A 16,494-nucleotide genomic window follows, 5' to 3' on the forward strand; every position below is an offset into this window, starting at 1 on the left:
ACTCTTAGAGAGCTCTTCGTGTTGGCGGACGGCGCTTCAGCGGTGGTGGTTTCCCGTGTCGAGTGGGTTGCACACATCAGGCTGCACTACCCCCTGTTTGTGTTGCAGATGATCATGTCCCCTGTGCGCCTCAGCACGCTAAAAGAGCTTTTTCCCCTAAAAGAGCAATTTCGGGTGCGTCTTTTTAAAGACGACGTTGCGTGGCAAATTTGACGTTACGTCTTTGTAAAGACGATGTGGGTCTTGCTATAGACAACGTATCACCTGGGCGTTTTTGGATGCGGTTGTTACCTGGCGCTGGGTGATGGTCACGATCGTTGCCTCTTGTGCCTGGGCATGAAGCACGCTGAGGTGGCTTTCGTGGATGACTCATGCTCCCATTGCGGGGGTATGACCATCTCGGAGTTGCGCACCGGACTCCGTTACCTGCAAAGGGGCGGAGTGCCCGTGCCACTGCCTAGATCTGCAGTTCCCTCTGGTGGCAGCCGGGGGCGTTCTTTTTTCTGGCGGTGGGCGGACTGGTCTTACGGTCACTGTGAGGAATTCCTCTCCTGGGATGCCCAAGCCCGCCGGCACTTCGAAACCAGCGGAGCTCTCAAAAAAGCAGGCTGGACCCTCCCGGGGGGTGCCACCTGTTTCTTCGAGGCTCCCCCCCGGCAGAACCTGCATTTTATTCGCTAACCACCCAGTCTAACATGATCAGGCATTATTGGTGCTATTTATTGTAGCAGTGCAAATTCATATATCATAATTGCACCTTTATGTATCACAGTTGTGACTTACTTTCCCATAATTGCATAATTGTTTTATTTCTCAAAATTGTGACTTGTGTTCTCATAATTGATTTTGTATCTCAAAATTGTGAATTACTTTCTCGTAATTGTGATTTTATTTCTCACAATTGTGACTTTATTTCTCATAATTGTGCTTTTATGTCTCAAAATTTGATTTGCTTTCTCGTAATTGCAATTTTATTTCTCACAATTGTGAATTTATTTCTCATAATTGTGACTTAATGTCTCACAATTTGATTTGCTTTCTTGTAATTGCGATTTTATTTCTCAAAATTGTGACTTGCTTTCTCGTAATTGTGATTTTGTAAAATGTTTGTATTATATTACTCACAATTGTGACTTTATTTTTTGTAATTATGACCATTTTTTGTAATTGTGATTGTATATCTCAAAATACTTTCTCATAATTGCGACTTTATTTCTTGTAATTGCGATTTTGTATCTCACAATTGTGATTCGTAATTACAGTTTTATTTCTCATAATTGTGTCTGGTAAAATGTAAACTATTTTTTTTTTGCGATTTTATTTCTTGTACTATAATCATGACTTCATTTTTTGAAATTGCAACTGTGCAATTGTGACTTACTTTCTGGTAATTGCAGTTTTATTTCTCACAATTGCGACTTTATTTCTTGGATTTCTGACATTATATCTCACAATTGTGACTACTACTCATAATTAAATTTATTTTTTTTTACTTGTAATTGCAACTTTATTGGTCACAATTGCTTTTTTTCTTGTATTTGTGTATTTGAAACTCTTTCATTTAATGTTTTGGTCTGTCTAGGTCTTGCTCTTACCTACATCCTGGAGAACAGCTTCAAACCTGAGTCTGGGGCTCGTAGCAATGTTCCCAAAATTGGAATTCTGATAACTGACGGCAAATCCCAGGATGATGTTATCCCTCCTGCTCAGACCCTGAGAAGTGCTGGAGTCGAGTTATTTGCCATTGGTATTAGAAGATTCCTTAATGCATCTTTGTGTAAACTAGTTCATCCAGTTTAATATATGCAGTATGTAGAAAAAGTATCCAGCTAGTGAAAAATAAACAAAGCTTTTCAGAAGTCATTTATGAATTTTATCGCTAATAAGTATTTACAAAATCTTCCAAAAGATTGTAAACTGTCAACACAGACACATGATCAACACAAGCTATTTATTATAAATATTCCAGAAGCATGGAATATGAGCTGTGTGAAAATGGTTGTGCGTAGGTGTGAAGAATGCTGATGAGAACGAGCTGAAGGCCATCGCCTCTGAACCAGAGGAAACACACGTTTATAATGTGGCAGACTTCAGTATCATGAGCACTATAGTGGATGGGCTGACCAATAAGGTGTGTGATGGAGTGGAGCAACAAGACAAAGAAATTAAACGTGAGTGTTTTAATTGCTGTTTAAACTTAGATACAGTATGTGATGTGTGGAAGGCATCTAAAGCCTCATGATTTCCTCATGATTGACAGGAGATTCTTCCACTGAAGAGACGGCGTCTCCACCCCAAGACTTGGTCACTTCTGAGGTGACTGCACACAGTTTTCGAGTGACCTGGACTCATACGCCTGGCAGTGTGGAAAAATATCGAGTTGTTTACCATCCAACCGGGGCAGATATTCTGGAAGAGGTGACCAATCAGAGCAACTTTCAAATATGCTACTCAACTATTAGCAATGCGACAAAACATCCACTAAGTTTATCCGAAACCAAACCTTCCACCTAAAAGCCACTTAAAGGCATAGTTCACCCGAAATCATTTATCATTTACTTATCCTCAAATCATTCCAAACCTGTATGAATTTCTTTCTTCTGTAGAACAAAAAAGACCCATATAATGAAAGTCTATGAGGTCCTAAACCACATTCAGCCCCACTGACTTACATTGTATGGCCACATTTTACCAAAATGTCTATTGGAAGATACAGTAGATGACCTTATAGTCAGAGGTCCTACTACGTAAGTCAGCTGATGTTCACCAGATGTTTTAGAAGTCATTCTTGTGTGTTCTTTCTTTAAAATAAACTCTGATTGGTTTGATATTTTGTTATCTAGAGCAATGACAGTCTTACATTTTTAACTGTGGCTTAAATGTCAAAATACCTTTTAGTGCCTCTTTTATCTTTTGGTCTATTTCCAGTTTTTTTTTTCTTTGTGGTAGGTGTCAGCACGATACTATAAATATTATGTGCTGCACATTATGTGCTGCACAATATGTGCCACATTATTAAACACTGCAGAGTTTTTTTGGTCTTATTTTTCACAAGCATTCTCCAAACTGCTGTGCTAGGCATCACAAACCACTGTTTTTATGCTGTACAGATTGTGGTGGGTGGCACGAAGAAATCAGTCGTCTTGCAGAATTTGAACTCTCTGACTGAATACGAGATTGCTGTGTTCGCTGTGTACCGCAGCGCAGCAAGTGACGCTCTGAGAGGCAGCGAGATCACGCGTGAGTCATACTCTAAACTTGCCACGACCAACATTGACTACAGAACATTTCATATCACATGCGTTACAGCCTCGTGTCCTTCAACACCATTTCACTGTAAAACAGTAATTACCCACAAACTACATGCCTATTTCTTTTTCCTAAATGCCCTTTACTGTAATTCTTTCATCACCTTCTAATATGCAATATGTTTATTTCCTAACCACTACTTTAGAGCAGACGCATGTCAGTCAACTCAAGAACACAGGACTGAAGTCTGCAGTATTTAGTGGTTGTTTAGGATGTTTAAAGTCTTTTAGGTTTCTGGTGGAATATAGAGTTATGCTAAAGACTATTCATGTGTGCTTGTTCCAGAATGAAAACATTTTCTGCTTCTCTCACACGCCATCAAAGTCACACTCTTCCCAGAATCCAACTCAGAACACACTTGTGATCTTTGCAAATCTTTTACACATACATCCAAAACCGAAAAAAAAACACTCAAGATACTGTACACAAACACTTCAAAAAATAGTTTTCATAATCAGTATTTTTCCAGTAAAACAAGATTTAAATGAGAAGCTAAATTGTGTTAGATATTAAAACGTGTTTTCTGAGATGTAATTTGGATTTAAAACAGACCAAATAAAAATTTTATCATGTAAATGAAATGTAATTATTAACATTTTTTTAACATTTTAACTTTAACATTTATTAACACTTTCTAAAGCATTATTTTTCTTTCAAATATTATGAATTATAAATTATTCTTTAAAAAATATTAAAATTGTATTAAAAATGCATGTCCTTATTAAAAATGTTTCAATTTTAAATTAAATATATATTGTTTAATTACATTCTTGTAGTCTTAATATCTTATAAAACTTTGCTTGCACTTACATATCAATTAAGATAAATTAATTAAAAATTTAAATCTTAAATCTTAGATTTTCCCCCCTGACAATAATTAAGAATGATACATTATTATTATACATTTTCTCACATGCATTTATATTGTTTTCTGTACTTTTACTGTAAAATAAGATAAAAATATGGATTTATAAAATGATTGCAATGTACACACTCACTCACATGCAAACACAAAAAAACACTGTCTGTCTGCGTTAAGTATGGATGTCTAATTTGTATTTATGTGTGTATCTCAGTGGCTCTGCCAACAGTGAGTGATCTCAAGGTGTACGATGTGACAGACAACAGCATGAGAGCCCGCTGGAGGGATGCAGAAGGGGCTTCTGGGTACATGATCCTTTACGCTCCACTGAGCAGTGAGACTACAGATGAAAGAGAGGTGAGGCTGCAAATTGTCTTTGTGAGTGTGACTGTCTGTGTTTGAGTAAACGTTAAGCCCGCGCCGGCATTATGACACTTCCACCAAAATAGTAGCTTTGCTGTTACACTCTTTTCATGGGAGCTGTAGAAGAAGAATAGCATTCATCATGTTTGAGTTCCCTTGGTTGCACTTCGATCTGTATTTCAGCAGCCATTATGCTGCTCTAAAGGTGTTGCCATTGTTTTTGGGATACAGCTAAAGGTGGATGAGTCGGTGACTGATGTGGAACTGACTGGATTGATTCCTGACTCAGAGTACACCGTTACAGTCTATGCCATGTTCGGAGAGGAGGCCAGTGATCCCGCTACTGTTCAGGAGACCACCAGTGAGTGTCCAGGCCAATCTGTTTTAAATTTAAACATGCAATCAGTTTTCTTTCCTACTCTTATTTGTACAATGTCCAGTGTTTAATGGTTCTGTTTTGAATTCAATTCAGAATAATGCACATTAATAAACACAATAATGTGTTTAAATGTGCACCAAGCAATAGGGCTGGGTGGTGTAGATCAAATAGTTCAATATTTTCAGTTTTTAAATAATAGTTGAACTATATCTCAAATGGCTTTTTTTTTCAATGAAATCAAACCTGGTTTCAACCAAGTTATGTAAAACCAAAAATGTTCAATGCAATATTAAAATTCTGTTAAGATGTACATTTTATATGTTCACACAGCATTTTCATTTACACTACTGTTAAAACATTTGGGGTGTTTTTAAGTTATTTAACATCTTTGAAATACAGTAAATATTTTATGCTCACAAAGCCTATTTTTATTTGGTCAAAATGCAGTAAAAACAGTAATATTGTGAAATATCAGTGCAGTTTTAAATAACAGTAAAATATAATTGATGTGATGGCAAAGCTGTATTTTCAGCATTAATTTCTCCAGTTGAATCTGTCCTTGCTGAATAAAAGGAAAGAAATTACCAGCTGCAGATTTTAATTAAAGATGTTACCTTGTCTTAACACTCTCATTCTCATGAGTTGCAAATTGCAAGACAAGGACGCAATGTGTTGTTTGGAAAATTAATGAACTGTGTTAAAAAGTGCTTTAAAATCATTGTGACTGCAATGTTACGACAATGTCACTTAATATTCAATAAGTGTCAGTGACTGATCATTAGTCCCTGTCTTCCTGCAGTGTCCCTGAGACCTCCACATAACCTGTGGGTCACTGAAGTTGACCACAGCTCTGTGCGACTCAACTGGGACGCAGCATCCAGTAAGGTTAAGGGCTACCGTGTCATGTATATGAAGACAGATGGTGTCCAGACCAGTGAGGTGATCACTACATGACAAGCACTCGTTTCTCTATTAAACAAACATGTACTCATTCACTCTCACACTCTGTTGATCAGATAAATAGTACATACAATTATTCAAATGATCGAATATTAGTAAATTAGTACTTACAAGTTCCTGCATTATGTTTACTGAATGAAATCCAATGCTTGTTTCTTACTAATTTTGGGGTGCTGATTCCAAAAATAGTGCCTTTTTGCTCTAGCATATCATACTGTCTCACAAAATATGATGTGCATTTTGACAACCATTTGCTTTTGACAACCATTTGCGAGGTTAAGAAATCTTGTATTTTCCCTTAATCACCAGAAAAATGACAGCATGATTCTTATCTTCCTCTGAGCCAGGTTATAACTAGGCCTATTTGTTCAATTCTTAACCTATTTTTACATACAGTATATGACATTATAATATGCCTAATCCTGATTTCAAGGTTAGAATTATGACCAGCAACAGAGGAAAATGTAAACATGACAAAAATAAATAAAAAAATGTTTTAAATCTAAAGTTCTTTGACATTAAATGGAGTATTTAACATATTTTCCCACTGTTGTGCAAATTTAAGTTAAATGATACATTTTGAATATTTCTTTTTGCCATTTGCCGTTTGACTGCTTTTGCTATTTTACAGAGGTCCTATTATGCTTTTTCACTTTTTTCAACTTTAGTTAGTCTGTAATGTTGCTGTTTGAGCATAAAAAAGATCTGCAAAGTTACAAAGCTCAAAGTCCAATTCAAAAGGAGATATTTTATTTAACAGAAATCACCTTTCAAAAACTACAACGACAGACTCATTTGGACTACAACGCATATTTTCCGGGATTTGTGATATCACAAATACCGACGAATGGGACGAGACCTGGTTGAGCTTCACTAGAGAAGGCACCGAGTGTTATCACTATGTCGGAGACACGCTAGCTTTCCCAAGGCAGACGAACTTAGAGTGGTTACAATCATCCGGGTTTAAATCGCGCTCAAATTGATTTGATATTGACGCAATATTTACACTGAAGCTTGCAAGCGGCTATGGTAAGGGGCGTGACATTTCCCAACCAGGCGCCAATCACAACACACACTGGCCCAGCTAACCAATCACAGCACATTTCGTATTTCAGAAGGCGGGCCTTCATTTGATACAGGAACTATTCGAGCCGTTCATGCCAGACTGGGATAGAGAGGTGTTGTAATAATGTAAAATATGTAAAAAATAATGTGTTTATTCATTTCAACCTAGTATGGGAGCCTGTTCTAGTACACCACCAAAACAAAATCAAGACTTTGTGAAAGAGCATAATAGGACGCCTTCAATAAGTAAATTAAAGCTGATACTTACGTATGTCATTTGAAAAATCTTTTTTATATTTTTTAACTTAGCATCATCAAATTAAGTAATATTAGGCCTTTTTGTAAATCAACTGATTTTTTTTTTCAAGATGCAGGGTTGTGTTGTTATTGTAATTATACGAATATCCAAATTATTTAAATGTAATTATTAATCCAAATATTATTGATCACTTTAATTACTTTATAAATAATTTAATGAAGATAAATGCAGTATGCATTATTTTTCTTCTCTCCAGGTGGATTTGGGTCCAGTCACCAATGTGTACCTGAAGAACCTGTCACCCTTAACAGAGTACACCGTTGCAGTTTTTGCTCTCTACAATGCCGGCCAATCAGAGGCACTCAGTGGTGGATTCACTACAAGTGAGACTGTTTGATCCTTGCCAATTAACTACTTAAAAATTTTTAAATGGGTGAATTCAGTTATACTGTTTTGTTGGTTGTATTAAGAATGCTAGCTAGGCCTGTGCAAATAATCAAATGCAATTGTCATGTGCATCTCGTCAGTAAAGCCGGTTCTGTGATTAGTAGAAAATCTCCAGCACATGCTTTCAGATGGAGCGGCATTTACTACACAGAGCCGTAGTTCACTGACAAGCTACGCAATATCGCGTTCATTATCGGCAATGAATCGCCTGTGGTTATGTAGCTTGTCAGTGAACTACGGCTGTGTGTAGTAAATGCTGCTCCATCTGAAAGTACGTGCTGGAGATTTACTACTAATCACAGAACCAGACAATCACATTTGATTATTTGCACAGCCCTAATGCCAGCATATGCTGGGCGGTGGGTGTGGATTTCTGCAAATTATTTTTCCAAGCACAGAACAGACAGGGCCCATTGGTATTCATTATCATGAGCCCGGCAAAAACAAATATTGTCTGCTTGCCGCAATGCTGATTTAACATGTACATGTATGTGCATATTTTGTCGTATTTTCCTCCTCCACAGAATTTGAAATATCCGCTGCACACAAAGTCTGCAGTTTACTCCAGCTGGAAAGCAGGAATGGATGCTTTCTCTGTCCTGGACAAAGCATCACTTTCTAGGCAGGCTGTTACATTCAGTAATCACTGATTGGCTGCTGGAATCTATAATAGATCTGGGCCTTCATTTCCTGAGTTTCATTGTTCTGTGGGTGTCCTGACATTGTCATTGTAGCAATCAGGTTTTGTGGTGAAATTTCTAGGGAATACATTTGAATTTAAAAGTGATTGTCATGGTAAATGCTGGTTGCTCTGTGGAAAGCGGAAATGAGAATGTTCAGGAATTCATTCACCAAATCACATTAAATAGTTTAAAAGATTAGTTCACCCAAAAATGAACATTATGTCATCATTTACTCGTCTTCATGTCATGTCAAAGCCTAATAGCTTTCATCTGTCGAACACAAAAGGAGAAATGGTCAAAGGAACAGACCGAAATGAATGCCACATTGGAGTAATACAAATATATTTAATTCCAAATATATTCTATGAAAACAACCTTTACTATTTTACACAAATTTTCAAGTATATCTATCTTGTTGCAAGGATTTTTGCATATTTTACTGGAACACAAGATAAAATACTGAAATGATTATTATTACTATTAGCAGTTAACTACTGTTTTAGTATGTAAACAATTTTAAACATAATTGTCCATTTTTGTGATCAAACTAATTATAGTTTAGTCAAGGATCTTTGTTTGCATAACCGTGTCTGATTCTATCTCATTCAGAGCTTGTGCCGGCCCCGTTCAGCCTGATGACATCAGAGGTGACCTCAGAGAGTTTCCGGGTCAGCTGGTCACATCCTGCCAGGGATGTGGTGCTCTATAAGATGAACTGGTCACCCACTGAAGGAGGAGAAGAGAGAGAGGTCAGTCAATTACCAGTACAATGATTAGTGATGTGCTACAGCTAGAGGGTACCTGGCTTTGCTTTTTTTAATTTTATTTCTTTATTTTTTCATTATATTTATATTTATAATATAATATAATATAAAACAAAAGTTTGGGGTCAGTTAGATTTTCTTTTTAAATTATTACTTATTCAGCAAGGATGTGTTTAATTGATCAAAAGTGACATTAAAAACTTTAACATTATTATAAAATATATTTCAAATAAATGCTGTTTTATTTGAACATTCTATTCATCAAATAATCCTGAATGTATCTGTTTTCAGCATTAATAAAAAAAAAAGAAATGTTGCTTGATTGCCAAATCAGCATATTATTATTTTTCCTTCCCAGGCATAAATTACATTTTAAAATATATTAAAATAGAAAACATTTCTTTAAAATTTTAATAATATTTCACAATATTACTGTATTTCAATATTTCTGTATTAAATGCAGACTTGGTCAGCATAAAAGGCTTCTTAAACAAACATTAAAAAACTTTTTGAGCTATAATGTAATGTAATATAATATAATATACTATATAAAATGTATAATAAGTCTGTTTCATGCTTATAAGAACTCTTAAAAAAAGAAATACATATATAAATCAGTTGGTCACTGGCAAAACATTTACTATAACATAATTAAATATGTTTAATGTGGCTTACAAAAGCATTTTGTCTGTCAGTGGAGACGATGCTTTTTGGCAGTAGGATGGTGGAGTCTTGCCATCTTCCAGCAGGGGCACATGCTAACCAGCCAAACCCTGAATCCTTGAATTCTCCTGTTTTTCTTTGACTTTTCTACAGTGTTTCTCAATTGTGACTTACTTGCTGTTTTCAACATCCATTGCTAGATGTTAGTTTCAACAAACTATATATATATGTTGAAAAATAGAAAGTGAAATATGAATTTTATGAGTTTCTTGAAAATGATTTATGAGTCAATCAATACTTTCTCCTAACCCAGAGCCTGGGGCCAACTCTTATTCTCTATTAGAAATGGCCAGTCACTGGCACTCACAAGCACCAAAACAACCAGCAGCATACTGAACACGTCCTGTCACCTCTATCCCTGACACACGTGACCACAAACACAAGCGTGTGTGACGGAGAAAGTTTTTATTACTGGCCAGGAGTCAGTGCAGCTGTTTTTTATAGATAGCACTGCAGGTCGATATGTTTACCAAGAGCCACCAGAGCAGAAAATAATAAAATGCTGCGAGGCAAACTGGAATGTGGCTTGAGCTTCATGTCCTAGAGCAGAGGAGTCAGTCCAGAAACACATATTCACTCAAAGGAGTTTGCTGGGACGGCCCAGAGCTGACTGAGATCCAAAGATCTCTTGATAGCAGGCTTGCTTTTAAATGCATGTTCTTAGGCCCCGTGTCCACCAAAGTGTTTTTTCCTGAGGTTAGCGTATTTTTTCAATTGTTTTCAATGGGAGCGCTGTGTTTTTTAAAACACCAGGAGCATGCCGAGCACTGAGTGGCTTTTTTGCGCTGAGCGTTCCGGTGTTTTTTTCTCGGTGCCGAGAGTTGAAGAATGTTCAACTTTGGATAAAATGCAGCGCTTATCACTATCACTTTTGAGTCAGCCGTCCAATCATAGTGGAGGAGGGGCGGGACAAATGCCACTCCGACCAACTGTCACACATGCTGCTTGTACTACGACTAAACAACAATGGAGGAGATGTTAATATTGCTTGTCTCTGAGTATTCATGTCTGTACTGGAAGGGATTCCCGAACTGCTACGAATATTGATATGAACAATAATTCTTTTTATATTTCATTCAAGATGCATCTGCCACATTACTTCTGCTGTTATTCAGTATCATAGCAACCACAGTGTCTCAACTGAAAAAAAAACGCTTCTCTGCAGAAGCGCTCTCAAGCGCTCACAGCTGGACGTTTTCAGCAGAGCGCCTGGCGTTTTCAGCTGGCTAAAAACGCTTTGATGGACATGCAGCCTTATTGTTGGCATGGCGTAGGTGCTTTGGTGAGCAGCCACCAACATTTATACCAGAGAAAACGTGATGTTACTGATTGTAATCTGTTGCAGCTACTATCACTTTTTCTGAAAAATGGACAGAAAATACAGTTGACTTATGTTCTGCACAATGACGCACAAATAATTTTGTAAAAATATCCCCTCTCCATTTATAAATGCCATCTGTCAAGCAGACTGTAGTTTACGACATACAAAATCATAAGAAAATGATTTGCCAGTCTACACCTCAGCATCCTCTCGATGATGACTGTGGTGGGCCTCTTCATTAGAACCATCACTCTTGGATCTTGGCTGAAATAGATGTGGCCTTGCTCCAGAATTGGATTGTCCATTTTCTTTATCATCACCTTCTGACACTTGGCGATAAATCTTTTCAAATGACTGTAAAGTATCTTCTTTGCTGTCAAGTGTGGTTTGTCTGGTCTGTAACATAATTTTCAAGCTATTTTTAAAAAGTTGTCCCATGCATTCCAAAATATCTGATTTGAATTAACTCTCTAACCACGTGTTGATGATTACCAAACAAGAGGTTTAATCAGGCTGACCTAATCTCAGCACTATTAAAATGTCATTATAACTCTGGTTTATACTGTAACTGGGTGCTTTCGTGTTTGTGTGTTGTGTAGATGATGCTGGATGGAGCTGTGGACTCATATGTGATTCAAAACATGAGTCCTTTTACAGAGTATAAGGTGTCACTGTCAGCCATCTATAAAGACGAAACGGAGAGCAGCGTTGTGGTTGTGCTCGAGAATACATGTAAGACCTGCAGTAATGTTGTTTAAATGTTTAACACCAACCAGCTAGTTTCACATCATATCAAACTGACTAATTGTTTTTTTGTTTTGCTTTGATTTGTTTTTGTTTTTTGTTTTTTTGTCCTTTGTTGTTGATGTTTGTTTTTGCTTTTTGCTTTGATTTTGATTTTTTGTTTGTTTTTTTGCTTTAATTTGTTTTTGTGCTTTGTTTTTGTTTTGCTTTGCTTTTTTGTTTTGTGTTGTTTTGCTTTTTTTTATTGCAGTGGGCTGGACCACAGAAGTTCCCACCACTTTCCCCTCCACTACAGCATGTAAGAAAAATATGACTTTATCCTACTGAGATTTGAACATTGGATTGATGGATGGATTGATAGGTAGATTAAGTTGATCTGTATCATCTAGTTGTTCATCTGGGAGTGAGTAACCTGTGGGTGGATGAGGAGACCCCCTTCAGTATGCAAGTGAACTGGGAGGTGCTGGACTCAGACGTGGAGCAGTACAAAGTGACATATGTCAGTGCAGACCGCACAGAAGAGACAGTGAGTAAACATAATCACAGCACACAGACATCCATAACTAATGTTAATATAACAACACAAGAGCGAGCTCACTCTGTCATCATCATCTTCCTGTCTTCTAGAGCAGTTTAGCTCCACTCTCTTCTCTGAATCAGAGTGCATAAAGAGGGCAACATACACTTGTCTTATTTGTGTCCCAGCGAGGCTGTTATTTCATAAAGCTACCTATATTGCTCTTGCACTATAAAAATATAAGGAAAAAATTTATTACCTCTGTGCTGTTAGACTGCAGGCTGATCATATTCCTCTGGGTAAGTGAAGTTGAATGATGCAGCTCTGCTGCCTGTATTATCTGTTGCAAGGACATGTCTTGCTCAAAGTGACCTTTTCAAATGCGTGTCCCTGTACTGGAACCCCCTTTGTCTTATACTACAGTGATTCCTGATGTGCAAAATCATATGGTGAGGAATCACAGGGAGTGAATTAAAACACGGCCACTCTTCTGATGTGGGAATCTGCTGTTTTTGTGGCACCATAGGCTAACTTTGCTGCAACTTGATCTAGCACGGTTAAGATCTTTCATGGCGTAAAGTTTAATTCAAACTCTGTGGTGACTCATCGCCCCTAACTGTACAGAATATCGACCTCTCCACAGTTGTAATTCTCGTGGAGAATCATTGGAGGTCAAGCTATAAAGGAGATGAATAAGGGAGATGGGACTGGGAAAAAGGAATTTCCATTATCTTTTCAAGTGCCATTTAGGTCACTGAGCAAAATGTGAGAAGAGGGAGAGAACATCTGAGAGAGTTAGTAAAGGAGAACACGCCTCATTTGAGGGAAAGTTCCAGCAAAGTTTATAAAGAGAGACGATCTCCTGCATATAGGTTTCAGCACCACGGATTGGTGGACAGCTCCGCTAATGAGAGTTGTTCTGCAGCAGGACACTGCACAGCAAAAACAGGTCTGAAACAGCAGGTGGTCAACCTCTACCTTCTTGACCATGGAGAACCACACCTGACTGATCAAAGGAAGTTAGAATTGTACAAAAATTTCTGCACATAGTACCGTTCATAAGTTTGCAGTCAATCTGATTTAAAAAAAAAAAAAAAGTTAATATTTTTATTCAGCAAAGATGAAATTGATCAAAGTATTAAAATAGAAAAGAATACAATTAAATAGTTATTTTGAATTGTAATATTTCACAATATTATTGGTTTTACTGTATTTTTTGCGTAAATAAATTCAGCATTGGTGAACAAAAGATAATAACCCCCCCCCCCCAAAAAAAAAAACAATTACCAACCACAAACATTTGAACAATAGTGTATTTTTAGCAAGTATGATTCAGTTTTATGTGTAAGACTGTATTAATAAGGAAAAAAGTGCACCGAGTGCACATGCAGATATAAAAAATGTCACAGTATAAAGTCTGCTGTGGTAATTAATGATTTGATTCCACAGTTTTTATTTAGTGAATGTGCTGGGCAAAAAATATAGAAATCATTACTTTTAATATACAAACGTCAAATAATTTAATATTCAAAAACCCAGTAATTTTATATAAAATGTAAAACACATACACTTAAAATGTTGGCAATTAGGAACCTTTACTTTTTCAATAACCTCTTAATCTTTGCATGTGTAACATTCATAAACTTTTATAAATTTTCATTTGTCTTATTTGTAGTCTGTCCATTGATAGTACTCTCACACAGAGGAAGCCACTCCACATAATGCAACCTAACATTTCATTATCAACAAGCAATGGACTGCCATGATTTTGTGTGTGTGTGTGCGTGTGATTAATGGTGTGTCTGTGGTGAATGACTGCAGTGATTGGATGCTGGCTACAGAGCTGAGTGCTGGCTTTCTTGATTTTCATCCAGCTCCCTAAAGTTCAGTACACAGATTTCTAGTCTTTTGGCTTATACTCAGAGTAGCTTTCATGAGAGCATGAGATCATCAAACACTCAAATATTTGGAATTGTTTCTCTATACTGTTTGACATTTTCTTTATCCTTGACAATCACTCCTTACACTAGCAGTTATTGCTCTCCTCCTCCTACATACCATGCTGTGTGAAAGTAAGTGCACCTCATGAAAAATATTATGCTTTTTTGGAAAAAGTTAGTACAACCTTACATTTATCACTACTGTACATCAGTTCATACTGTTTAATATTACAACAAGGTGCACCAGAGCTGCCTGTGCCCCTCAGAAGAAAAGTTGTTGAGGCGTATGAGTGTGAAAAATAGATTTAAAGCTATTTCCAAACTGTTTACAATCCATCATTCCACTGTACGTACAATAATGCTTCTGGAAATGCTTCAAAAATGCTTCAGGAGGTCAACCATTAAAAAGGGCTGTCCAAATATAGTCTATATGGGAGGTCACCATGAGGCCATGGAAAAAAATTGAAACTGAACTGTACATGGAACCATACATTTATTTAATTATTTCAGTATTCCTTTCAGCAAAATTAAGTTCAAAGCCAAAGTCTAGATTGCGGTACAACAGAATGGCTGTGATGATACTTGTACAATCAGTGTAAGAGCCTGATGAACAATTATAAGAAACACCTACAAGAAATTATTCCTGCCAAAGGGGGCAAATGCACCTATTTATTATTATTATTATTATTATTAGATATTGAATCTAGAGTGTACGCTCTGCGCTTGCGTGAGAGAACATAACTCTTCCATACCAGCAGCTGGCAGTAGTCTGTATTCGGCATTCAAACAGGGAAACCGGAAGAGCTAGAACTGTGGATATACAAAGCAAGCAGCATTCATTGCGTTCATTCACAGCGTGTAAACCATTGTTTACACCAGCTATGCTCTTTACTGACGGATTCGTGTAGCTTTTTTCAATAATTTCTGCTAAGTTGCAAATGGCACTGCCATTGTCAGCCCTTGGTCTTCCTGTTGTGTATAAAGACTGCATTTTTTTGATCAAAAATATAGTAAAACAATAATATTGTGAAATAATATATTAAAATGGAAAAGCTGAATTTGAAACAGCCGTTACTCCAGGCTTCAGTTTCACATGATCACAGAAATCATTCTAATATGCTAATTTGGTGCTCAAGAAAAAAATTTATCTTTATTTATCAGTGTTGAAAACAGTTGTGCTGCTTAATATTTTCATGGAATTTTGAATAGAAAGAAAAAAAACGCATTTTAAAAAATATATATAAATGTTTTGTAATGCTGTAAAAGTTCATACTGTCATTTTCAATCAGTTTATTGCATCATTGCTGAACAAAAAGATTAATTTCTTTAAAAAAATCAAAGTAAAATTTGTATTATTATTTGTTAAAGGTAGGGTAGGTGATTATACCACTTTCTCTTATTGATACTGTCCAAATGAAGTTCCACTTGATATGCCCACATGTATTGAAAGAAAAGACAAAACTTTCTGGGGTGTATTTACTTTTTTACAGCTCTGTATATGCACATATGCTAATTAAAGTCATTATATACTGACTCTAATACTAAACATTCACCATTTCTGTATTATACATTTGTAAATGATTTACTTCCATTATAAAGCTGTTTTCCACATAGAGACCTCAAGGGCATTTGGTCCTCGCAGAGAAAGCAAAACACATCCACACCCACACCATGCTTTGTCTGGTATTAAATATTCTCCTCTTTTCAAGGTGTTAGTCTCGGGAAACAGAAGAAGCGTAACCCTGCAACCTCTCCTCTCAGACACGAGGTACAAGATCACAGTGACCCCTTTTTATGCAGATGGAGAGTCCACAGCTCTGGCCATGGCCTCAACCGGCAAAACAAGTGAGTATGAGTGAACAAATGCTGCGGGAGTCATAATAAACGAAATACATTATGGGTACTTCTCAAACCCTTTCAAAACAGATGCAGTTATGATGCTTACATATTACTTTGGCATAATTGGATAGTTATGGTTTTGAGTTGTCTCCTAGCTCCCTTTTTAGAATTCATAAAATGAACACGTTATTAACACACAACCCTGCTCAGCTGATTTGAAATATTAAAAACGTCAACAACTCACACTTACAAAATGTTTAGCATGTTCTTATGCAGCATTAGGATTATTTAGTGTCTAGTTATGCAGAACGACCTGGGT

General features: G+C 36.7%; 1 protein-coding gene across 1 annotated transcript in view; it reads left to right on the forward strand.

The window, feature by feature from the left end:
* Positions 1–16,494, forward strand: part of LOC107581608 (collagen alpha-1(XIV) chain-like) — a 123,669-nt gene that overhangs the window by 47,725 nt on the left and 59,450 nt on the right. The window contains exons 8-20 of the mRNA XM_016267238.1: positions 1,583–1,747; positions 2,010–2,171; positions 2,261–2,418; positions 3,111–3,240; positions 4,386–4,528; positions 4,766–4,895; positions 5,713–5,852; positions 7,454–7,580; positions 8,937–9,076; positions 11,735–11,867; positions 12,130–12,177; positions 12,269–12,405; positions 16,046–16,181. Coding sequence (XP_016122724.1) covers positions 1,583–1,747; positions 2,010–2,171; positions 2,261–2,418; positions 3,111–3,240; positions 4,386–4,528; positions 4,766–4,895; positions 5,713–5,852; positions 7,454–7,580; positions 8,937–9,076; positions 11,735–11,867; positions 12,130–12,177; positions 12,269–12,405; positions 16,046–16,181 — 1,749 coding nt within the window. The remainder of the gene's footprint in view (positions 1–1,582; positions 1,748–2,009; positions 2,172–2,260; positions 2,419–3,110; positions 3,241–4,385; positions 4,529–4,765; positions 4,896–5,712; positions 5,853–7,453; positions 7,581–8,936; positions 9,077–11,734; positions 11,868–12,129; positions 12,178–12,268; positions 12,406–16,045; positions 16,182–16,494) is intronic.

This window comes from Sinocyclocheilus grahami, unplaced genomic scaffold, assembly GCF_001515645.1.
Source record: "Sinocyclocheilus grahami isolate Dianchi unplaced genomic scaffold, SAMN03320097.WGS_v1.1 scaffold36.1, whole genome shotgun sequence".
Classification (NCBI taxonomy): Eukaryota; Metazoa; Chordata; class Actinopteri; order Cypriniformes; family Cyprinidae; genus Sinocyclocheilus; species Sinocyclocheilus grahami.